Source organism: Nerophis lumbriciformis, linkage group LG08, assembly GCF_033978685.3.
Source record: "Nerophis lumbriciformis linkage group LG08, RoL_Nlum_v2.1, whole genome shotgun sequence".
Taxonomy (NCBI): domain Eukaryota; kingdom Metazoa; phylum Chordata; class Actinopteri; order Syngnathiformes; family Syngnathidae; genus Nerophis; species Nerophis lumbriciformis.
This window is the reverse complement of record NC_084555.2, coordinates 41,036,163-41,062,500: the sequence shown is the minus strand read 5'-3', so window position 1 is coordinate 41,062,500 and position 26,338 is coordinate 41,036,163. Positions and strand designations below refer to the sequence as shown.

The window sequence follows — 26,338 nt, the reverse complement described above, 5'->3', positions numbered from 1 at the left end:
TTTGCTATAAATGTGCTGCAAAATTGACGAGGAGATGAAAGTGTCAGCTAAGGAGCCATTTTAAAGATTGGCGTACTTTCTCTGAGTGGGCATGTTTAAACCATGGAGGGGCTCGGTGAACAGCACACGCGGGGTTAATCGCGGCATTATAGGCCGCCACGCGCCACTAAATTGCGGCCTCTATTGTTGCGGCGGTATAGAGCAGCAGCTGCAAACGGGGCTCGAACTGCCCACCGACAACAATAGGGCAGCTGTCCTGATTTTTTTTCTTGCCTCTATAAGAGCAAGCATCTGCTCTGCACCAAAGCAACCAGCCATTTAACAGCATGCAAAATCAATGTCACATGTAGAACATAGTGGGCAAATTGGGCTTCTCTATTCAAACACCAGGAAGTAAGTTTGCATAAAAAGACCCAAACATGAATAAGTTTAACCTTTAACATCCCTCTATTATTATTTTTTTAATAGCAATCTGTCTTGAAGGATGCAAGGAAAGTAATGGGAACTGCACATTACCTGGAGAATGCAAGTGAGTATTTAGTAAGACATCTTCCATTTAGTCATCTATTCTTTCATTATTTATTTCTCACATGGATCCATCTAATAGCAAATCAAGTTAAGAACATTTTGTATGTCAATAATAATTGTGTATTAATCCGTTCCCAGGTCAAATGCATAAAATCTGTATTAACTATACATGGATTTATTTATTTTTTTACCATTTTACCATTTTTGATGTATGTAAAAATGTAAGAATAAGAGAATGTTAAACACTTTCTGAACACCAGTTACTTTTTGAGATGTATTTATTTTAATGTGTTTCAGTAATTTTAATTTCAATAATAATTATAATAAAAGACTAGTTTTGAAAAAAAATCACCTCATGAATATGTGTTAAGGTTCTTCTCTTCGGAAGTTACACCTTTATGAGGGCAGTCTGTTAAAAAATATTTAATTGTGAATTTGAATGCAATAATAATGAAAAACATTTTGAAATAAAAATGCGAATTAACCTATACATATACATTTATTCTATTGTATGAATTATTAATAAAGATCATTTTACCCAATATAGATGTTTTTTTTTAATATTAATTCCTTAAATATATAGCACAAATTTAAATGTATACACATGTATATTTGTATTGCATATTTACATATTATTAATACATATTGTTAATAATTGTTTATGCAGTATTTTTTATGTAGTATTAACTATTTAAAGTGTTTAAAAAAAAAAGTGTCTTATAAACTTAATTGTCACCACTGTTTTCATTATCTCAATTATTTACTATATTAATCCTATTATTTTTTCGCCTCCAAGTTAAATATAGTGCTAATAATTGAATGAGTTTCCCTACCTGGTCTCTGTTGTTGTAAGTGTTCATTGAGCGATAATAACAATAGTGGTGTTTCACATGTGAACAGATGCAGAGAAGGCTGGCAGGGCGTTTTTTGTGATGTGTGTAAACTCCATCCATCGTGTAAACATGGTACCTGCACAGAACCGTGGCAGTGTGCCTGCAAAGAAGGCTGGGGGGGCATATTTTGTGACCAAGGTACATAACGCTCATCTGTTTTTCATGAAATCCATCAGAAGAAATGACAACTTATAAATATAAATATGTAATTTAAAATTTTTTTTTTTAAATTTTCTAGATTTGAACTACTGCACTCATCACAAGCCGTGCGCCAACGGAGCCACGTGCATGAACACAGGCCAGGGCAGCTACACCTGTGCCTGCCTGCCGGGCTTCACCGGAGTCAACTGTGACTCGGAGGTCAAGGAGTGTGACAGACGGCCATGTCGCAATGGAGGCAACTGCTTAGTGAGTGCGGAAGTCCCTCTCTCTCCTTTCCCACAGCACAGGCTTTCCTGTTTTTGTTGTTGCCTTCGCCTATCTGCGAGTCCAGGAGGATGCCATTGATTGTCAAGTCCTGAATGACCCAGTTCCCAGTTTACAGTGTACTGTAAATAGGATGCAAGGCGGGACTTGTTCAGGGACCATTTGTGAACAGGATATGAAAAGAAAACGTTTTTTGATTTCTTTTTCTGCCTTCAGGAGACAGAGAATGGCTACAGGTGTGAGTGCCCACAAGGTTTTGCTGGGACGCACTGTGAACAAAAGACGCTGACATGCATGGACACGCCCTGCTTGCTTGGCGGAAAGTGCAGGAAGACGGAAAATGGTTATAGTTACGTTTGCGAGTGTCCGGCAGGCTACACTGGACTCAACTGTGAGAAGAAAGTGGATAAATGCACTTCCCTGCAATGCACCAATGGTAATGATTTCATCTTGTACTGTAATTTTCCGACTATAGTCTGCAACTAAACCCTGTGGCATATATAATGCTGAGGCTAATTTGTTCTCAAGCCAAAAATAGATTTAGCCTCGTCACATCAGACCAATTAAAATCACTCAACGGGTCACGGTGGAACAGTGAAATTGTTCACAGTAAACTAAACGCACATTCAAACAACAAGCATTCCGTCTGCCATTTAGTGTGATATGCACTCACCCTCATCATGGAGAAGACACAATGTGATGCATGCCATACAGCTTTCAAGTTGAAGATGATCCACCTGGCTATCTAAAAAGGAAATAGAGCTACTGCATGGAACGAAAATCCACTATTACTTTCGAGTTTTGAAAAGCTGGACAGTTGTGTGTCAACAAAACAGCACATTTGCCTAAACCAGGGGTCTGCAACCCATGGCTCTGGAGCCACATGTGGCTCTTCTGCCTCCTTATGGCTCCCTCAGATTTGTTTTAACACTGGAGTGAGAAAAATGTGCACTTTTAAAAAGAGTTCTCAAATTTCTGATTTTCTGTGGCTGAGTCCTGAGAAGCAAGGAAGGCAGTAAAAGAGACTGGAAGCCTTTGTGTTCAGTTCAGCTTCTCGGGTATGCAACTCCTCAAGTAAGCTAACCTTGAATACTTGACAAAAAAGAAAAGGAAAATGAGTTGGACAGATTGCTTTTCCCTTATGAGTAAAGTAAAAGTAAAAGTTTATAAGCTGTGTTACGTTTTGCGTCTCTGTACTATTTTTCTTCAGTGGCAGAGATGACAAAATGTATCTTTTGACAGTAAAGGTTGCCGACCCCTCGCCTCGACGAAAGTGAAAGTGAGGCTGACAAAATGGCGCATAAAGCAAGTTTGAGTCTTTTCATCTCAGAAGAAGACAACTTCAGAGCACAGAAGAAGGATGACGATGAAGAGTTACTTTTTCTGTAGGCTACCGCATGCTGTGTCACATGTCTTTTGTTGAATTTGTGAATGAACACAAGCACCTTTGTCGAAATGTCATGTTTTAAAATTGACTTGTGCAGTGTATATATGACTAAAACAGAACTCATCCAAAAAGTATGTGGGTGCTGCTTATATTTAGGTGCACTCTATGTCCAGATTGAGGCACTGAATGGGATGGTAGCAATAGAGCCAAAACACTCACTTTTGCCTCCCTGTTGTGTTGAAAGTAACACTATGTCATGCTGGTGCAGATGTCAGCAGGCATATACAGTCATTATTTGGTTGTGGGACGCTGTTGCTGTAAAAGCGCTCACGGGTGCAGCAAAATCTGTTCCTTGCTCTATTCTGTATTGAAAGCACAGTTGTTTTGCAAGACTTCTGTGTAAAAGAGCCTGACGGATCATGTTCTTTGTTCATTAGGTGGACACTGCGTGGTACGTGGTAACCTGCGCGTCTGCAGCTGTCGCGCCGGCTTTACAGGCCTGCGCTGCGAGGTGAACATCAACGAGTGCGCCCTTAGCCCCTGCGCAAATGGCTCCACCTGCGTAGACCGCATCAACGACTACACCTGCAACTGCCCGCCGGGCTACACCGGACGCCACTGCGACAAGCCGACAGACCGCTGTGCTTCGTGGACCTGCCACAATGGCGGCACCTGCACCGTCGGCACTAAAGCCCAGCCTTCCTGCGTCTGCCTCGCCCACTACAGTGGCCCCCAATGCCTGTCCATGCACGTGCCTTCTTCTATCAGCCCCAACACAGCCTGGGAGTCCAGTGAGAAGCTCAACTGGGTGGCCGTCAGCTTAGGCGTAGGTCTGGTGGTGGCTCTGGTGCTTTCCTGCATGGTTTTGGTGGTCATGCATAAAATGAAGAAGCAGAGGAGCAAACAGCAGGCCTCTGAGACCATGAACAACCTCTCCAAGGCGGACTTCCAGAAAGAGAACCTTATATCCACGCTGGATCTCAAGAACACCAACAAGAAGATGGATTTGGAGGTGGACAACCCCAGCGAGAAGTTGAACCACAAACACATCAATCACTTCCACATGGACTACAAATCCTCTACGAGGTACAAAGATGAACAATCCCTCTTGGACAAAGAGGAAAACTGTGAAAAGATGATTGAAGATACAAAGCATCTGAGTAGAATGTACAGGTAAGTTCTCATATAAATAATAAAACAATATACAAAACCAGTGAAGTCGGCACGTTGTGTAAATCGTAAATAAAAACAGAATGCAATGATTTGCAAATCCTTTTCAACTGATATTCAATTGAATAGACTGCAAAGACAAGATACTTAACGTTCGAAATGGAAAACATTGTTATCTTTTGCAAATATTAGCTCATTTGTAATTTGATGCCTGCAACATGTTTCGAAAAAGCTGGCAGACGTGGAATAAAAGACTGAGAAAGTTGAGGAATGCTCATCAAACACTTATTTGGAACATCCCACTGTTGAACAGGCTAATTGAAAACAGGTGGGTGCCATGATTGGGTAAAAAAAGCAGCTTCCATGAAATGCTCAGTCATTCACAAACAAGGATAGGGTGAGAGTCACCACTTTGTGAACAAATGCATGAGCAAATTGTCGAACAGTTTAAGAACAACATTTCTCAACGAGCTATTGCAAGGAATTTTGGGATTTCACCATCTGTCTGTAATATCATCAAAAGGTCCAGAGAATCTGGAGAAATCACTGTACATAAGCGATGATAATACAGACCTTCGATCCCTCAGGCGATACTGCATCAAAAAGTGACATCAGTGTGTAAAGGATATCACCACATGGGCTCAGGAACACTGGGTAATTTCACCACACCTAGTGTGTGTGTGATTATCATTGGTACTTTAACTGTAACTTTTTTGCAATGTGTTGCTGCATTTAAATTCTAAGTTAATGATTATTTGCAAAAAAAATTACGCTTCTCAGTTCGAACATTAAATATCTTGTCTTTGCAGTGTATTCAATTGAATATAAGTTGAAAAGGATTTGCAAATCATTGTATTCTCTTTTTATTTACGAATTACACGACGTGCCAACTTCACTGGTTTTGGGTTTTGTAAATCTATATCAATAATAATCACCATGATATGTATTTGCAGTGAAAGGCCAGAATGCAGAATATCAACAATATGTTCTTCCAGAGAGTCAATGTACCAATCTGTCTTTGTGATGGCAGACGAGAAACATGATTGCATCATTGCAACTGAGGTACAGTCTCATTATTACTCCACAAAAATGTAATTAGAGACAAATGGACTTCTTCTTCGATGTTGAAGACATTTGACTTCTCATTAAAAGCAGTATTTCACAAAGGTCACTACACCCCTCACATTTTAGCAACCATTTTATTACAGTACATCGTCTCACGAGACAATATTACAGAAATGAAACTTGGATATACTTTAAAATAGTCTGGGTACAGTTTGCACAGCATTACACGTGGTCAAACCAGTTCCGATTCTAGTTGTAGTTGAATTTTAGTGTAAGTCAGGATTCTTAATTAAAATGAACTATAAAGTCACTTACGCCGTACATAGATGTAATGAAGGGTATAAAATATAGATTCAGATAGATTATAAAATAATACAATGCAAGAAGAAACAATTTGTCACCTTTATTGTTTTTATAATCCGTAAATCATATTGCTGCTTTATTGTCCACAGCAGCAGCTTTGCCATGAACCTTAAAGGGGAACTGCACTTTTTTTGAAATTTTGCCTTTCATTCACAATCATTTTGAGAGACAAGAATACACCCTTTTTTTTTAGGATTTTAAAGATAAAAAACGCTTGCAAAATGCGGCTAATGGGAGTCCCCTACATTGCCTTAAAAGCCCTCTAAACAACTTAAAAACCCTCTATTAACGTTTTATATTCAAGCTGAAAGTATATATACATATATAACGTAGTATCAGACACTTTCATAACAACAAGTAATATCAATACAGCAGACCTGTTAAAAGATGACAAAGACTACTATTTTGGGAAAAATTAGGATTCACAACCTTATCTTTTTGAACCTGAATATACGGAGGATGAACTGTTATTTACAGAGGCTAATTAGCATGAAGAGAGGGTGAAACGATGGAGCAGACAAAAGAGTCAGGACCGGTGTTCCACTTCTAATAAAAATGAGCTACCCAACGCTACTGAGCACGGGCGCGCATGCGCATCAACGCTAAAGTTTTATTCAAACATCAAAATTAACTACTTTGTGTAGACTTACCTCGTGTAGACTTTGTCACTCACAGTAATTATTTTAAATTACATTTATTTCATTGTGTTTTCTGACCAGCAAACATGTAGACACTTGCAGCTTGAGGAAGTTCACACAAATAATGGCAGCCTACATTTTCGTTTTCATCACCGTTGTTTAAACAGGAATAGTAACTGGTAGCTGTTTTCGACGAAGCAGCTCAATTTGACAGAACATTGGCATGACTTGGTCACGGTGTAAATGTGGAGTTTTGAGACAAAGCTAAGCCAACAGAAATGTTGTTCTTCTGTTGCACTGAGTGGCAAACAATCTTTTTTTTTATTTAAAGGCTGGCGAGGTGGACATTGTCCAAAGAAACTGCATCACAACAAAAAATTAACTGTTTGAGCTGCCCTGCAGTGGTAAAAACTTTTTTCGACCTACCCAAAATTAAATGGAAACGTCCCCGGTCAGCTGGCCCAAGTGGTTCCTCGAGTAAGACACTATAATATTGATCATGATACATGCAGCTTGTTTTTACAACTACATACGCTGTCGAGCTGGCTGTGTTCAAACAAAACATGCAATCTGAGCCAATGCTTTACAGATAGTAATATAATTGTTCATGTTTTTCAAACAGTACACATTGGTGCTCATCAAATTGTGTTGTACATTACAAACTCAAAAGTAATTCAGCTGCTGGAGAAGCTAGCTTTCCTTTTGCTAATGCCGTAGTACTGTGAGTATGTGTCTGTGAGCATGGCGATGTACGTGTTACTATGCTAAAAAAATGTTCCTCAGTGTTCACTCTTATAATAACAATGTTGCTACAGCTTGGTTATTATACAGTTTAGGAACATATGTAAATTAAGTATTGTTGCTGTTCTTGGGATGCATTTTTAGAGTGATTTATAGGCAGAATTGATTGCTCCCATTAGCTACATTGCTAGCCACCTAGGAAAAAGCAGTTACTTAGAAATTAGAATGCAAAAAACCCTAAAACCATGGGTATTTGTCTCCCATAAGGATTGTGAATGATAGGCATACGACACTTCCACCTGAAGAGTCTGCTTTTTTGCTTGAGAGGTATAACAAAGAGCAAAAAGTGAACTAATAAAGGGACATTATTCCTACTCCTTTTGCAGTAGCTGTAGTGGCGGAAGAACACAATGTGTGCCTGTGCCCTGAAGCAAGGCACACACTGTATATTGCTCCGCATGCATGCATACAAGCTACTGTATTCTTCCCCAACTAGTTGTAGAGCGCAACTCGTGTTGACTGGACCCAAATTATGGTTTGGAAGTGCGTTTGAAACCACAAAATGTCAAACAACCCACCTGTGTAGATTTACTCTCCAGTGAAATGACTCAACACAAACATTAGCAAGTATCGTGATGCTAGTGTTGCGTGAGTGCCACACAACAATTATATTCACACTTGGAACATGTTCACTATGATGTGTACTCAGCTACTCAGACACTAAAGGCTGAGACCTCCAAGTCATGTTCAGTGGATGGTAAGTCTGTCATACTGTACAAGCGGTAAGCCTACACTGACTACTCCATAGTATATCCAAGTTTCTGTGATAACAAAATATTCGCAGAAATGTGAGGGGTTTTAGTGTATAGTCTTTGACTAAGATTTTCATAGTCAAATCTGATTGGTTAGAATTTGCCCATAACCCTTATTATTTACACTTTTAAATTTGGATTATCAGGATTAATCACAAGTTATATATATTGATATTTGGACACAAATGCTATTTTATTGTCAGAATGTCACACAGGTTGGTTTTATGTTTTACTTAAATGTATGTGATTTATATGCTCAAAACTTGGTAACAGTTTTATCTTAAGTCTCATTTGGGTGTATTTTGAAGGGAAATAACGTGATAACGTGATTACTCTACATACTTTGTAGACATGAATAATGCAAAACCTTTTTGCTATTAATCACATGGGTTAACTTGGTATTTTTGACAGCTCAAGCTTTGTTGTGTATATTAGCATGTATGCTACATTTATTATGGCAAGAGCAATGCTAAGGGGGATCTCCACTAATAAATCTCATTTGCGAACTTTTCCAACTCAAATAGGCTCAAATAAACACTGCAGAGATTAGATGGTTTAGTGAGGTTCTCTGATCAGGTTGGCTTTGGCTCTGGCAGGGCGCCAACAAGACGGTCAAACTTGACTATCTAGAGGAAGTAAAAGTCGAAACAAAATCGAGTAGGTGAACCTGCTGAAAGATTATTACTGTTGCCAGAGTGGAGCCGTGAGGGAGGCTTCCTGAGGAGGCCTGAGTGAACTGGTCTAAGCTTGCCGGCTCCAATTTCCGGCAAGTCCCACGAGGCGCGCGTGTGCATGACGTGCTAGGTGTTTGAAATGGGGGGAAACTACAGAGCGCTCCGCGTCCCCCATCTCGGAACATCCTCCCAACACACCCGCTGTACATACATGGGGGACCTCGGGTGCTCAATTGGAGGGGGATTTATTTTCCAAGGATTTGACAGTGAGGTTGCAAGTCAAATCAGACTCTTCAACAATTTTAAGATTCTAAGGGCCTGATTTACTAAGATCCAAACACCGTGCGGCAAATAGCATGTGCAATCTATAAAATAGCAGGTACTATTAGTGAGTGTGTTGTGTGCGATTTACTAATAATGCGTGTACAATTGTAAAGTGGTGCGTACCACCTTATTTAAATAAGGATTTGCATGTATTATACGGGTTATCACCAAGTAGATACTCTTATTTACTGCACATTCATGTTATCATGCTCATACCTGTGGTAATTTGCTATGTTTTCAACCAATCAGGAGACATTAATCATTTTGTATGGGCATTTTAGAAGCAGACCTGTAGTAAATCTACAATGAAACCACTTTTTTTTTTTATTATTGCTGAAGGTGCGCCCATTGGAGAGAGGCTGCACTTATCCAGCTCAAGACACCAACGACTGCATACGTTTTTTTCATATGAGCTATAATTTGATATGATATATTCTATGGGAAATAAACAAGTGTCCATCCATCCACACATTTTCTACCACTTGTCCCTCTCGGGGTCACAGAGTGTACTGGAGCCTATCTCAGCTGCACTCGGGCGGAAGGTGGCGTACACCCTGGACAAGTCGCCACCTCATCGCAGGGCCAACACAGATAGACAGACAACATTCACACTCACATTAACACACTAGGGCCAATTTAGTGTTGCCAATCAACCTATCTCCAGGTGCATGTCTTTGGAGGTGAGAGGAAGCCAATATCATTAAAAAATATTAAATGACATCAAAACGCATACAATTAATTCACTTTAATAGGTCCCTGAAGGGGAACTGCAGTTTTGGGGGATTTTTGCCTATTGTTCACAATCATTATGAAAGATATGAAGACGGATGTATTTTTTTATTGCATTATAAATATTAAATAAATATAAATGGTAAATGGGTTATACTTGTATAGTGCTTTTCTATCTTCAAGGTACTCAAAGCGCTTTGACACTATTTCCACATTCACCCATCCACACACACTGATGGCGGGAGCTGCCATGCAAGGCCCTAACCACGACCCATCAGGAGCAAGGGTGAAGTGTCTTGCTCAAGGACACAACGGACGTAACGAAGTTGGTAGAAGGTGGGGATTGAACCAGGAACCCTTAAGTTGCTAACACGGCCACTCTGCCAACTGCGCCATGCCGTCTCCAAATGCGATCAAAAGTCCGCTTACAATGGAGCCTATGATAGCCACTCTATTCTGCCTATAAAGCACTTAAAAACATCCAAACACCTCCATTAAGGTTGTATATACATGAAGCAAGTATACATGTAATGTAGTAATGGACACATTTACAACAACATTTAATATTTATGTATTTTGATCATAAATCGGGGGACGGCATGGCGAAGATGGGAGAGTGGCCGTGCCAGCAATCTGAGGGTTACTGGTTCAATCCCCGCCTTCTACCATCCTAGTCACGTCCGTTGTGTCCTTGAGCAAGACACTTCACCCTTGCTCCTGATGGGACTGGTTAGCGCCGTGCATGGCAGCTCCTGCCATCAGTGTGAATGTGTGTGTGTGAATGGGTGAATGTGGAAAATAGTGTCAAAGCGCTTTGAGTTCCTTAAAAAAAAGGTAGAAAAACGCTTTACAAGTACAACCCATTTACCATTTTAAGTCTACGCGATGCATTAATTTCAGAAAAGCATCACGACGTTCACTTTTTTTTTAACAACATCACTGATTACTGCTCACTGCAGACTTCATGAGAGCCAACAAGCATAATAAAATATCACTTACTGTACAGGGTCTACTGTCATTAGGATGCCGACTGCTAGGATGTTTATATATTCCCATTGAGATGAAAAATGGCTCATAATCCTTGTGAAGAAAATTGGTGTGGAACCAAGCGTCTTTTTGTGTCGTTTCGATTTTAAATTGGCTGTGTACCAACTTGTCGGAAAATGTCTTTGTTCTTCTACTATCCAGGTGGAAGGCATGATTTATGATCTACAATAAAGTTTTACGAGCGAGGAAGCAGCTCATCGGTCGATCATGTCAACATTGGCACACAAGCTCGTGATCACGGTGCCACTATAAATAATTTGTCTGTGTTTGCGCTTATAATAACAATTTCACTAATACTTGGTTAATATTCAAGTCACGAAACATAAATGGAGTATTGTTGCCTCTGTTTGGATGGTTATTTATTGGATATTATGGGCGGACCTCCAATTGGCTCCGCTGTAAGCTGACTTACGAGTTAGAATGCAATAAAAAAAAAATACATCAGTCGTCATGTCTTTCATAATGATTGTGAACGATAGGCAACATTTTAAAAAAGTGCAGTTCCCCTTTAAATCCTCTAGCAGCTATAAAGTTATAAAATGATGTTACTGAATAGAGTTTATGTCTAACCCTCTAAAATGCTGACACACACGTAGAACGGAGGATGCTCATTTGTCTGTCTGTGCAACGCTAGCACTTATCCTGCCGCTGTGTGCGGAAGTGTCAGTTTGCACGTCCTTCTGACACTTGCTCAATGAAACGCAAAATAGTGCTCGCAAAACGGTGATGAGTGTTGATAAATTACATTGCGTGTGCTAAATATTTGCACATTCTCCTCCCAGTATTGTGGGCGTTTTGATGATCAGCATATATTCTGCATTTTGATGAAGACAGAGACACAAAATTGATTGCGCACCTTACTCTGCTCACTTTACAGACAAAATCCACTTTGCACACGTTTAAAGTCGATCAGCGTTGTGTGTGCTGTCAGGTTTGCACATGTTTTAGTACACGCAAATCTTTAGTAAATCATGCCCTAAGTGTCATATGTTCTCAAATAAACATACTTTACTCAATTGTCGAGCATGCTGGGCAACTATTTGAAGGAAGACCTTTTTTGAGCGAGGTGTTTATTAGACTTAGACTTAGACTTAGACTTAGACTTAGACAAACTTTAATGATCCACAAGGGAAATTGTTCAACACAGTAGCTCAGTTACAATGATGGAAAGTGTAAGGATGGAAAGGACAATGCAGGTATAAATAGACTAATATAGCGATAAAAAATCCAACATATATACGAATATATACATAATATGTGTACAGAATAATATATATACAGATATATTATATTATGTCTATAACATATATACAATATATACCAATGACCATGTACAATATTACAGTATATGTGACAGCAGCAGCATAAAATAGAGAGTAGATCCAGCAGGAAATAGAAAATAGACAATATAAACATTATAAACAAAGAGAAGTAGCTAACATGTCAGGTGTCAGGTAATAGGCAGATGTTATCTATTGCTGTATGGCGAGTGATTATACAGCTGGATGGAGTGTGGAATGAAGCACGAATGCTTGTAGTGTGATAAAGGGTGGTGTCTTTTTGGGGGAAGACATTTATTTGCTCAAATGGATGATGCACCAGGCATCTAGTTAGACTTGAGAAATGCTGACTATCAGCATTGGTCACATGGAAGCTTTGCTCCTACGCTTTTGTGGATTATCATTTCAGTTCTTTCCTATAGGTCACTAACAGTATGTTCTTTTTCTCGTAGGTGTAATAAATGGAAGACATGACCACCATTTCTTGTAGTGGACTGTTTACAAGCGTGGAGAGACTGGGATTTATTTAAATGCAAAGTTGCTGCTCTTAAAAACTTGATAACTGGACGGAGCCCGAGCGCTCATCGAATGCAATAGAACTAAATCTCCAGAAGAATGTAAAGACGCTGGGACAGGCCGATGCACATCCGGACATTTGTTATGATTGGAATCCATTTTTATCTAGATTCATCTAAGGACATTAGGCCCAGAGACTCATGTGAGGACAAGGTTGATCCCCTTTGGCATATTGATACACATCCAAGTGCTTGTGACGAGCCTGCAAAACAAGTCAGCTTTTGCGGTTTCTTTAATGGCCTGTGATGCAGACAAAACAAAACACTGGAGAACCTGCTGAAAATGGTTATTTGTTGGTTGTCACAGAACGTCCAGATCGCAAAGCCTTAGATTACATTCAAGCAAACCCCCTGCCTTATCTTATCTTGATTCCTTTGCACAGAAGAAAAAAAGACGCAAAGCGATGCAACTCTGTAATCACGTGCAGGGAAACTCATGATGAGGCCTTGTTAACGTTTTAATCTAATGCAAAAATCATACTTAAGACAAATACGTGACTATTGTACCAAGGACGCCTTCAATGGAAATTACTGAACCAATAATGTAATGTTAGTATTTCACTAATTATTTAAGAATAAGACGCACTGATCTGTTTTATATATACATATATATTTACAGTATATACATAAGATTATTTTGTACATAGTGTATATTTATATGTTGAATTTAGAAGTATGTTTGATAAGTTGATGCACCAAAAGTGTGAATTTATTTTTTAAGTGTTTTTTTGTTGTTGTTTGTTTTGTTGTTGTTTATTATTACTGTTGCTGTTATGATATAGATATATAGGGAAATAACCCCTGAATACATATGTGGTACACTGTTTATTTGTTGGTCAAATAGGGATTTGTGATTAGATGATCTAGAACAGGTGTTTCCAGAGTCAGCAGACTTCAGGGGAAGTGTAGCAATTTTGAGAAAAATAAAGTCATTTACATTTTCGACAGTGACAGAGTAAAAAGGGAGTCTGAGGTGACCACAAAATATGCCCAGAAAATCAGATTTTTGGAGGTGTAGGAAAGGCCCTGACATATTGATATTATTTGAGGCGAGGAGCAGTGAGCCACGCTTTGAAAACTCCTGATCCAGAGTCTATTTGGTAGCATTTCTATGGGTTCCATTTCTGTGTTTTCACGACATCTCTGTGAGCGTGATGTGAAATCAGTGTGCTAGCAATCATCATTCAGTGGACTCCACAGTAATTGGCAGCATTGTAAAGATTTACTCAATCACTTATGAATATAAATATATATAGATATATAATTGTTTTTCTAATCTGTATGCAGAAATAAATAATCATGTGGTCTTTCAAAGTGATTTGAATTTACTCAAAAATTGCACGCACCGTCGCAGACTTGAATACAGGACTAAAACGCTGATTAAGGGTAAGTTACGGGTGTGAACATGATAATTGGAAATCTGATGTGCACCAAGCACGTCAACTGAGACCTCTTGAGAGGATGGGTCTTAGTCCGCTTGCACGTGAGCTCTGGTTTAACTTGAGCTGAACTGTGAACACTACATGGACCAGTGTTATAAAGATGGCAAAAGCTTGCAGATACTACGAAATTTGGAATGGGCACAATTGTTTTAAGTACGGGGGTGTGGCTTTAAAGGATTTGATACATGTTTTGGAGTAGTATGAATATATAGGAAACAAATTGTTCAATAAATTATGTTTTGTACAAAATTGGCAATATAGCAACAAATTTACTCTTGTTTTTAAGATTGCCTTATGATTAATTAAACGTTCACCTCATATGTCCTGACTGAGGATTAAACAAAATCCTCTTTGGCAAAATGCTGTCAAGAGCATAAGCCATTAGGCCCAAGAGTAAGTGAGATGTAGGCTCAACTCAAATGATGCCCCTACCCCATTGTCTTATCCCTTAACACATGGTTTTGCGCATTCATGTTAATCAAGTGGTGTCCGAATTCTCTGTCAAGCAGGGGGGAAAGGCCAACTGTTGGGACCGCACAGCCCTTGAAAAGAGGTGAGCTCGGATATCTCCCTAGATATCGAGGGGAAGGAGAAATGTCACACATTACACTGTGCTTGCTAGAAAACGATGGCAAAAAAACAAACAAAGACAAGGCTACATATGTAAGTAATAAGCTTAACTATTGATTTTCATAATAATAAATATTGGTTATTTTTAATTTGATACATTGTATTGCTCGGTATAATGATTGAGTTTCATTATATTTGGCTAAAAATATATATATAAATTATATTAATATTATATTATTTGTTTTATCAATGTTGAAAGAATAAACAGCACAGCCATATAAGCCACATTTTCATTTGGTTATTGTATGTTTTAACTGCTCGTTACTACTACCATAGGTTAATGCTTCGGAATACTGCGTTGCTTGTTTTTCTTATTTGTCTCATCAGTAATGTAACATGATACATGTTTCTGAAAAGTCTGTACTTATACATTCAGCCTTTGCAATCGGTTTGTGTCTGGAAACATGTAATATAATCATTAAAATGCATTTTTTTCCACAAAGACAGACAACTGATTCGCTTCAGAAACAAAAACAAAAGTTTTTTGTTTTTTTTACATAAACAGGAGAAGTCTGAAATCGTTGAAGTAATCTTTTTCGGCGCGTGGCGGTCGTGCCTTTCGAGGCCCATTCGTGGTAGTGGATTTTCGTTCCAGGTGACGGCTCTGTTTCCTATCCTTCTTCTTCGGCTTTAGGGCTGCTACGTGTGCATTTTGTTGTGTCTTCTCTATGATGAGGGTAAGTCCATAGCGGGCTAAATGCCTGACTGAATGATTGTTTAAGTTTGTGTTTGATTTTATGTGAACAATTTAATTGGTCTGATACAGTTTTGGGCAGTAGCTCACTACATGTTGCGACGCTACATAGCTTAACTGCATTTCCCAGTAGCGTGGCGGTAGCTTTGCAATTGTTTGAACTAGTAACGATTCCTGTAGCTTAGCTATTTTAGACCCATGTAAGGAGGTAGCTTACATCAAAGCTGCAAGCTACAAAGAAGGAAAATGGACTGCATATCCAGGGAGGGACAAAAAATACGAAGATAATCCATGATGCTTGGTGTACCTATGAAAAAATCCATGCTGATTGGTTGGTTTCCAAATGCTGTGTTACGATTGGCTGAGTTTAGGGTGAAACATTATAAACTAGCCATCTGAGGCAAGATAGGGCTGGTCATCGATAATTGTAACAGACACAAGCACTTGCTACATGACGATGGAGGTGTCAGAAAGAGAGGGAACCTTCAAGCTGATGACTCAAAAATAAGTTTCGTGAAGAAGACACCGTCAAGTAAACCCACAATAATGTGTATCTATGGCCATATTTTGACACATTCATGCGTTTAGAGAAAACAACGCCCAAAACCTTAGTTTTTAGTTGTTCACTCGGTAAACCAATATCCAATCTGCTCTCGACATTAGGGTGAGTTGAGTTCATGAAAAGTTTTACTGCAAATAACCATTATCACCCGTTCCCAAACAGCACAGGTCATTGTATTTTTTTGTCAAGATCTAGAAAGCTGCTTTTTTTTAATGCACTGTAGGCAGAGAAAATGAATAACATTATAGGGGTGGGCCAAAGAAAAAGCAAACTGAAATAAATACATACAGAGGGAGTTGTAGGGTGTCCCTAGCTAAATGACAGATAGTTAATAGTAATGTACCCTAAATGACATCATTTGGGTCAATTTGTACACTCTGTTACATTAACATTGATATTATACATGTGATATGATTAAAAAAAAAGCCATTATATTGGGGTATGTAGCTCAATGCATGTCAAACTGAGGGTTCTTGAAATGAAAATGAGGGAGGATAATCGCTGCTCGAGTTGTAAAACCTGTAAATATTTTCTAAAGGGGTCCGTGGAGCTAATTAGTGTTAAAGTACCAGTAGAGTGGAAAAGCAAGTTTTATTTATTTATTTATTTATTTATTTATTTATGTATTTATTTATTTACAGACAAACATAGTTTTGTATTTCATTATTGTTTCTTTTGTTAATATCAGAGTCCGTTCTGCCAAAAGGTCATCCCTAGAAGCACACAGCTACATCATCATATAATAAACAAAATACAATAAAATACAATACAATACATTTCAAAATCTACCCACCAAATACTCATTTACAATTTCATTTATAAATAAAAAAGGAATCTTTAAATCCACCAAATCAGTCTCAAAATCCTATTATTCAAATTTGATTAAAAGGTTGCATCTTGAAGATCTGCGATAATCTCATCATACATACAGAGGTCAAGACCAAAATTATGCGACTAATGTGAATTCCTCAACAGAAAGGGGTGTGCTAAATGTACTAAGCATAATGTTGCAATAAATTTGTCTTAAAACGCTTTTTTAAAAATGTTTAAAGAATGTGAATATTTTATCTAATTCCAGATCATCGGGCCTCTACAGGCTATAATAAAGCTTGTGCACTTCAGATGACAATTGTTCCCTCTTAATAAAGGTTTATTTCTAATGTTATATCTATGAGAAGTAGTGGTCACTGGAATGAGCTGGCAGAGTCTAGAATTTAATCCATATACTACGTTATACATAATACGAGCACTGTGGAGTCTGTTGCACTCCGTAAGCTTCAGAAGATTGTACCCATAAAAAAGAGGATTTGAGGGAGCATTAAAGTTTGCCCATGATATAACACGTTGCCTCAGTATTGAAGCTATTATCATATATATTTGATTTATGACACCAAAAGACATCCAAAGTTTGCGGATAAATAGATAGGATCAAAATAGTATCAATCTCGTGGAGATTCCTGAGCCATTTTGAGAGATAATGAGGAAGCCAGTCGTGATCGCGTGGCGTCGCGCTAGGAACAACAGAGCCCTTCCCCATCAACAACAATGCAAATTAAGCACACTTTGTGAGAGCCAATAATGATTACATTTGGAAAAATTATGATACAGGGCCCTATATTTTTGAGCCCGAACACAAAGAGAATGAGCAATACAAACTAACAATTACAAAACAGAATAAAACAAACACTTTCTGTAATATTTCCACCCTCACTGTGATGCTAACCGACAGGACGCTCACATAATTCTTTTTAGATGAAGGTTCAATCGCAGTCCTCACAAGGGTTGAAAAAAAAAGTTCTTGCGAAGAGCGTCTTTTGGGTTCTATTTCCCCATCTCGGGGACGTGAAAGTCGACCAGCCTGTCGGCCCACTACCAGGTGAGAGATGCATGAATTATAATCTAGAATTTACTTTTAGCAAGTTTGAGACGAAGCAAAAGCAGCCGTCGCCTCAGTTTGTCAACAATAGCAGCGTAAGCTAGCATTAGCTCACTGCTATGAATGCGCTGCTAAAATATTGTATTGTTGGCGGTTTCTGGATGTTTTAGAGCAGGGGTGCCCATTACGTCGATCGCGAGCTACCGGTCGATTGCAGAGGGTGTGTCAGTCGACCTCCAGCCAGGCATTGAAAAACTAGAGCCAAAAATTAGCGATCATAAATCTTCACTCTGACGTCCCTTTCGTCCCTTGATTGACATTCAAGGCACCCGAGGGTCTCGTGAGTTGACGCTGGCTGCTGCCAGCTCAGTGTGAAGGAAAAAAAGACCGTCAGGAAGGCAAGAAACAGTTTTTATTTCAACCGTACCTCTCGTCAAAACTCTAAAGATCGACTGCACAGTTCCTGTCTTCACAATAAAAGCGCTGCTCTAACAAAATAAGAGTCTCCGAAAGCTAGCGCACACAAGGTAGCAAGCCACGGAGTTTGCCGCCAATGTATTTCTTGTAAAGTGTATAAAAAGGAGTATGGAAGCTGGACAAATAAGATGCCAAAACCAACCATTTTCTCCTCCACAATGTAAAATCGAAAATGTGGAAGTTGTCAGTACTACTGTGAATCTTGTCTGATTCCAATCAATGCAAGTCATCAGAATCAGGTATTACACCAACTTATATTCTTGTCTGCATGAAAGAAAGGAATCTATATGTTAAACATGCATGCATTTTGTACACCTTTACCATGTGAACAAAAACGATTAAATAAATAAAAATTATACATATATGAGGTATATCACCTCGACTTGGTCATTTAAAAAGTAGCTCGCCTGCTGAAAAAGTGTGGGCACCCCTGTTTTAGAGAGAGTATAATGAGCGCAACAGAGGACCCTCGATATGTTGACTCAACTGTTAGGTATTTATTTATGATTTTGTCTTACATAAGGATTGTGAATGATAAACAGCACGTCTCTTTTCAATTGTTTGCGTATTTCAAGTATGACTGATCTGATAACATGGTCAGAGTGCAGAAGCGTTACTACTGTGGTGTCAATCTCTGAAAATAGCCGAAAGGATTCAGAGCGCAATATTCTAAATGGCTGACTGAATTTGTGGCATTTTGTGATGTTTAAACTGTGTTTTCACGTACTTTGTGGATTGTAGCTACAGTTGGATATGGTTTAATGGACACAATGAAAGACAAATAAGCATGTAAGGCAAATTTGTTTTTCCACCTTGTGTTGATGTAGTGTTGCCCATCACTGCTCAGATATATGACGAGACTAAATCAATTGGGGTATGTGAAGTTTGTGACCAGTGAAAAGTCCATAAATTAGCTGCAGCGTTTTATAAAGATGGGTTTAAACTGTGAGGGAAAAGTTGCTGCTCTAGATCTGAAATTACAACATATGCATTGAGCTGTTTGAAAATAACATTGTTAGGTGACACAAAGCAAATAGTTGTTATTGTTATATCTAATATACCTCGTTATTGATCAATTCTCTTCATTTTCAAAACATGTCGAGGGCCAATAAAAAAAAAAAGTCCATCGGCCGAATATGGCCCCCAGGCAGCATTTTGGACACCACTGATGTAATGGGATTTTGGGGCAGTGAGGGACACAGAATAATCTGACTGGCTTTGAATGCTTGATTCTCAACAAATGAGGCTACATACTAAGCATCAAGCAGTCTGTGATCCACTAAGCAATGTCTCTTCACACCACTTGAGGGGGCACTAGCTTTTACATAAACTTCCAAAACGTTTTTTTCCAATCAAAACCTCAGCTCATGAAATGTGAAAGGCTTGAAAAGACAGGTAGAGGACATTTTCAATGGACTCCAGGGGGTCGGTCATAAATGATCAGGCTGCACCATGAATTGATTAACGTGGACCCCGACTTAAACAAGATAAAACACTTATTCGGGTGTTACCATTTAGTGGTCAATTGTACGGAACATGTACTGTACTGTGTAATCTACTAATAAAAGTTTAAATCAATCAATCACCTGAGCTAACCACAGACACTTAATGAGCTTGAGCAACCTGTGCTACAACAGCAAATGTATTTAAAGTTAAAGCTAAAGTACCAATGATTGCCACACACACATTAGATGTGGTGAAATTAACCTCTGCATTTGACCCATCACTTTGTTCACCCCCAGGGAGGTGAGGGGAGCAGTGAGCGGTAGTGGTGGCTGCGGTAGCGGTGACCCCCAATTCAAACCCTTGATGCTGAGTACCAAGCAGGGAGGTAATGGCTCCCATTTTTAGTCTTTGGTATGACCTACCACCACTCTAACCACAAGGCCACTGAGCAGGTTTATTTATTATTATTTATGTATGTGAAAGGTGACCACCAGCCTGATTGCTTAATTGTGGATGCAAGATGAGCTACCACTTGTATCACAAGATAACCATAAGAAAGAAACCCACACATAATCATATGACTGAACTCTGTAGAACTTGCACCTGGCTCGCTGACAACAAGCTATCCATACACTTGGGTAAAACGGAATCCATCCTGTTTGGGTCCCACATCAACCTTAAGAAAGTCAATGACTTCACTATAAAAGTTGGTGACATTGTTATCACCAGGAAAGATGAGGTAACCTACCTAGGTTCCATTCTAGAGGCTAATCTTTCCTGTGATAAAATGGCAATCAAGGTAAGCAAAAAGGTCAATTGTTGATGACTGATGATAACAACTAAACCTAGCCCCCCGCCCTCCTCCACACCCCGAATTGTAAATAATGTAAATAATTCAATGTATACACCCTGATGATTATCTTGTGTGATGACTGTATTATGATGATAGTATATATCTGTATCATGAATCAAGTTGAAAAACGTATTCGGGTGTTACCATTTAGTGGTCAATTGTACGAAATATGTACTTCACTGTGCAACCTACTAATACAAGTCTCAATCAATCAATCAATGACACACAGTCACAAGACAAATATTAATACCAATAGTATAAGCCCCAAAATAGTTTATTTTCATTTGTGGATGGTTTTGTTCTGACTGGTATTACACTAGTTTCGTTTTGAGAAGTGCCACAGTAGTTTTGTTTTGACTTAATTGTAAGTGGAACCCACCACCACCAGTTTTCCAGAAGGATGAAATCTGTGTCCTAGGCCCGCCTCCTCCGCGCTCCTATTGGACAGGAGAGCGTGGCCGTGACGTCACTTGAACAACAACTACACGTGTTTGCACAAACCAAAGGAGCGCTGGTTAAAAAAGAAACAAATCCTGGAGCATATAAAGGCGCTTCTAGTGCATCCTTCCTGCAGCAGTATGCAGCTATAAGGAGAAGCGATCCCTTTGAGGGGACTTTGCCTGGGAAGAAAAACAACTTTTAGTTGTGAGAAGCAGCTACGAGCAGCAATGAAACCACAGCAGGAGATCTTGCAAGGGAAAAGTAGTCAGTGGATATTTGGTTATGGCTCCTTAGTGTGGAAACCTAATTTTGTCTACCAGAGGAGACAAATAGGCTACGTTGAAGGCTACAAACGACGATTTTGGCACGGAGATGACTTTTATCGAGGAGACAAGGAGAATGTAAGAAGCACTTTTCATGACTGTACTGTAAGTACTGAGTTAACATTGTGTCCTAAATCTCCACAGCCAGGAAGAGTGGTGACGCTGGTAGAGGACCAGGAGGTAAGTCATCATACACATATGAGATATGTAGCTAGAACTGTACACTGCTTTATAAATAGCATGCCACCTTCTTACTTTACTGAGACACCATCGCCATCATCCTGCGGTTTACAACCAGTTGGCAACGAGAATGAAACCTCTATTTGATCCAAGACATTTGTATTTGTCTATAAAGTGGAGCAGTGTTTTTTCAAAGTGTGCTGCAAAATGGTCAAATATAGAGCAAACAGTATACAGTTAATAGTAAAAGTAACAGTGTAGCCGATGCCGGGGGGCGGGGTTGAAGGGGGAGGAGTATATTTATAGCTATAATTCACTGAAATTCAAGTATTTCATATGTATATATATATATATAATACTTGACTTTCAGTGAATTCTAGCTATATACTGTGTATATATATATATATATATATATATGTATTTTATTATTTTTTTAAATAAAACAAATACTTGAATATCAGTGTTCATTTATTTACACATATACACACATAACACTCCTCTATACTCATTGTTGTATTTGAAAGTGCAATGCATTGCAGCCAGTAGCACAGCCTTTGAAGGAGCGTAGGTATGGGCAGTGTAATATTCTGGGTTGGAGTCAATAACCAGGCGAGGTGACGAAGTTACGTCTCTTTACTTCATTCTTCAGAACCGACTCCCACACTTGCCGTTAGGGTGTGCAATACAACGTAAATCGTTGGCCAACCAAAAAGTAACCACAGAACACTATATGGTATATATATAGTGTTCTGTGGTTATTTTTTGGTTGGCTAAGCGGACGTGACGACAGGCTGTCCTCACTCAGGTCCGCACGGACCTGGAGGAGGCGTGCCTTAAGTCCGGCTGGAAATCGGGAAAAATTCGGGAAAATGGTTGTCCCGGGATATTTTCGGGAGAGGCACTGAAATTCGTGAGTCTCCCGGAAAATTCGGGAGGGTTGGCAAGTATGGTTGAAACAGTCAGCCCCCACTAAACCCTATTTTCCCTCTACCACGCACATGCACACATAATAAAAGCAATACAAAAACATGTGGCTGACAACATATGGACTGTTTTCATAATATGGACAATGTTTTTTTCTGAATTTCGTATCACAGTTTAAATATTTGAGTCGAAAGCAGACCTGTTGTTTTTGGCTGTGTGGAAAGTAGTTTGTTTCTTTTTAAATAACAGTCTTTCACTTGACAGTGTTGGACAAACACTGTGCCACGGTACAAAACAAGATGGCAAAATAGATTGTGGGTTGGCTATAAGCAACAAGTTGGCTATAAACAAAAGTTTTGTATATTGTATATGGCCACAACATTTATATGTAGGTGCAGTATGTGATGTATCATAATGTATACTGATCAAAATATGAACGCAACACTTTTGTTTCTGCTCCCATTTTTCATGAGTTGAACCCACAAAGATATACAACTTTTACTTTATACACAAAAGACCTATCCCACAGGTGTGCATTAGGCTGCCCACAATAAAAGGCCTTTCTGAAATGTGTAGTTTTTTTTTTTATTTGTCCGGGTGGTGGGTCTCAGACGGTCACGGAAGTCCACCTGCTGGATGTGGAGGTCCTGGGCTGGTGTGGTTACACGTGGTCTGCGGTTTTGAGGCCGGTTGGATGTACTGCCAAATTCTCTGAAAGGCCTTTGGAGACGGCTTATGGTAGAGAAATGAACATTCAATTCATGGACAACATCTCTGGTAGACATTCCTGCAGTCAGCATGCCAACTGCACGCTCTGCTGTGTGATAAAACTGCACATTTCAGAGTGGCCTTTTATTGTGTGCAGCCTAAGGCACACCTGTGCAATAATCATGCTGTTTAATCAGCATCTTAATATGCCACACCTGTGAGGTGGGATAGATTATCTTGGCAAAGAAGAGATGCTCACTAACACAGATGTTGACAGATTTGAGAGGAATATGTCTTATGTGTATATAGTAAAAGTTTTAGATCTCTGAGTTCAACTCATGATAAATGGGAGCAAAAACAAAAGTGTTCTGTTTATATATTTGTTCAGTGTAATTGTATGCATGTTCGAAATAAACTAAAACCACAACCAAAAATTTAATGGGATCCAACACAAGCGCATAACCCCCCAAAAATGTGCCTCTGTTTTAAAATGTTAATTCAAAAACATGTTTATTTTTATAGTGGTCACACTGATAGAACTTTGTTTAATATGATATTTTGTGGCTAAATAAGCTCACCCTGTGGTTCTCAACATTTTTTTTTACCAAGTACCACCTCAGAAAACACTTGGCTCTCCAAGTACCACCATAATGACCAACATTAAAACACAGTGGCGTAGTAGGCCTAAGTATTCATTAAAAAACAAGGCGGAGGTTTCATTTAACAAGTATATTTAATATTTTTGGCCATTGTAACATTACAACAATGCATAAACATCATTAACAATGATACTCCATATACAGTACATATTTACAGACTTCTTTGGCTAAATGGAACCGGCGTAACACTTGTGGTACATGTACTACAGTTTGAGAATCAAAGCGCAAAACCAATGGAAGCGTTGGTCAATTCACTGCAAACTACAACAACAATACAGGATAATAAACATATTTTTAAATTGTGTCAATAGAAATTGTTTAAAAAGGTAGAGTTTTTCATACTGATTTTGCATTGGCTTGCATTAATTGGATTGTGCATGTGTGCCAAATGTTTTGGCCGATGTCCGTGTCCATACAAAGCAGCTACAGTACAGTATATTCAGTAGACAACTAAAACTGGACACCATTTGTTTGTGTGCAATAAAAATCATGTTTTCAGTATTTACATATGTTGTTTTGTGGATTAAATAAAAACTCCCCAAATAAGAGATTTTCACAATATGATTTAGAACCGCACTTTAAATTTTTATCTCAACATAAGCGTTGTTATATTTTCAGAATCCATCAATCCATCCATTTTCTACCGCTTATTCCCTTTGGGGTCGCAGGGGGCCCTGGAGCCTATCTCAGCTACAATCGGGAAGAAGGCGGGGTACACCCTGGACAAGTCGCCACCTCATCGCAGGGCCAACACAGATAGACAGACAATATTCACACTCACATTCACACACTAGGGCCAATTTAGTGTTGCCAATCAACCTATCCCCAGGTGCATGTCGTTGGAGGTGGGAGGAAGCCGGAGTACCCGGAGGGAACCCACGCAGTCACGGGGAGAACATGCAAACTCCACACAGAAAGATCCCGAGCCCGGGATTGAACCCAAGACTACTCAGGACCTTCGTATTGTGAGGCAGATGCACTAACCCCTCTTTCACCGTGCTGCCCATATTTTCAAAATATACATTTTTAAGTAGGATTCTGGCAACACATTCCTATAATTTTGAAACAAAACATTTCCTTAGACTATTAACTGATTAATGAGCAAACACTGTATTATACAAGGGTCTAGCTTCTAGTGTTAAAAAACATAATTTTTAATGCCAAATAAAATAAGTTAAACAGTGCATACATCCTCAAATGATTATTATTCAGCTGGTGCACTGCCGTGAAGCCATCACCACGGTCCGAATATTATTGTCGCTTTATTTGTTTTTAATATCGTTGTTGGACTCTTACACAATGTGTGCCACTGATATTTTCAGTTAATGATTTTCCATCCCCTGCAGGCTTGCACGTGGGGAGTGGCCTACGAAGTGACAGATGCTGAGATAAAAGAGGCCTTTCAGTACCTCAACATGAGAGAAGTGGTGCTAGGAGGTTACATAACAAAAACGGTGGAGTTCATTCCTCAGGAGAAGGGTAAGGACCCCGTTCCTGCCATTGTTTACATCGCCACCGCCGACAGCCCCACATACCTGGGCCCGGCTTCGCACCAGGAGATCGCCGACAAAATTGTGGTCTGCAGGGGCAAGACAGGCCACAACATGGAGTATCTGTTGCGACTGGCTGACTTCATGAGGCTGTCCTGCCCACAGGTGGAGGACGAGCATCTCTTCTCCATCGAGGCCGCCGTTCTGAACGTTTACCACAACTGTGCAGTATAAAACTCCCTCCTTTCGAAGACTGTCTAAAATATATTAAGCACCTATAGCACATATATTAAGCATCTTACATCACATTACTGTCACTTGACAGTAATATGAGACATGTAGCAGATTGTTGCCTGAATTATGACCATTTCGTTGTGACATTAGATTCTTGTTTGTAATGTTGTCTTACATATTTTTTTTTACATACAAAAGCATGTGATGAACTTTTTTAAAAACTATATAAATGGATGAATTGTAATCTAATAAAATTGCCTTGAAGTTCAGTGACTCATGCATGGACTTTCCTAGGTTCTTGTTGACCTCATGTTCATTGCTCACACATCACGTGGCTCAGGAATGTACAGCTGTAACATTCTAGGAAATGCTGACTACTGTACAAGCAACCACAACTTGAAGAGAGCCTAGCAGTGGTAGGATTCAAAATAATGGGCAAGTTGCAAGAAAAATAACGCAGTACACTTTTGGAGGCAGTGTGAAGTATTGGCACGTTTATACAAAGCAGATTATAACTCAGTCTTTCCCATATGTTAGCGGCCTGCCATGTATACATTTGTACTGCCATGAAAAGAGTGGGCGCTATGTGTTTGCCCTCAATCAAAAACACATTATAACCTGGTCTGCCAGAGAATAAGAATATAAAGCACTCAGGAGCATTAGTGTTGCCAACAGAACTTAGCGCTTTCCTATATACCAGACCTGGGCATTCTACAGCCCGCGGGCCACATCTGGCCCTTTGTGCGT

At 39.3% G+C, this 26,338-nt stretch overlaps 2 protein-coding genes across 2 annotated transcripts in view; both read left to right on the top strand.

Annotated features, from left to right (window-relative positions):
* Window positions 1–14,284, top strand: part of LOC133611814 (delta-like protein 4) — a 17,651-nt gene extending 3,367 nt beyond the window's left edge. The window contains exons 5-11 of the mRNA XM_061968957.1: window positions 469–529; window positions 1,429–1,559; window positions 1,660–1,829; window positions 2,064–2,283; window positions 3,672–4,407; window positions 5,358–5,466; window positions 12,530–14,284. Of these exons, the coding sequence (XP_061824941.1) occupies window positions 469–529; window positions 1,429–1,559; window positions 1,660–1,829; window positions 2,064–2,283; window positions 3,672–4,407; window positions 5,358–5,466; window positions 12,530–12,535 (1,433 nt within the window). The 3' untranslated portion in view covers window positions 12,536–14,284. The remainder of the gene's footprint in view (window positions 1–468; window positions 530–1,428; window positions 1,560–1,659; window positions 1,830–2,063; window positions 2,284–3,671; window positions 4,408–5,357; window positions 5,467–12,529) is intronic.
* Window positions 14,285–21,170: 6,886 nt separating this feature from the next.
* On the top strand, window positions 21,171–25,842 carry LOC133611313 (glutathione-specific gamma-glutamylcyclotransferase 1-like). Its single transcript, XM_061968010.1, has 3 exons — window positions 21,171–21,474; window positions 21,541–21,576; window positions 25,214–25,842. Exons 1-3 carry the CDS (start codon window positions 21,301–21,303, stop codon window positions 25,589–25,591), a joined length of 588 nt encoding a protein of 195 aa, XP_061823994.1. The 5' UTR covers window positions 21,171–21,300; the 3' UTR covers window positions 25,592–25,842.
* The last annotated feature ends 496 nt before the right edge of the window (window positions 25,843–26,338 follow it).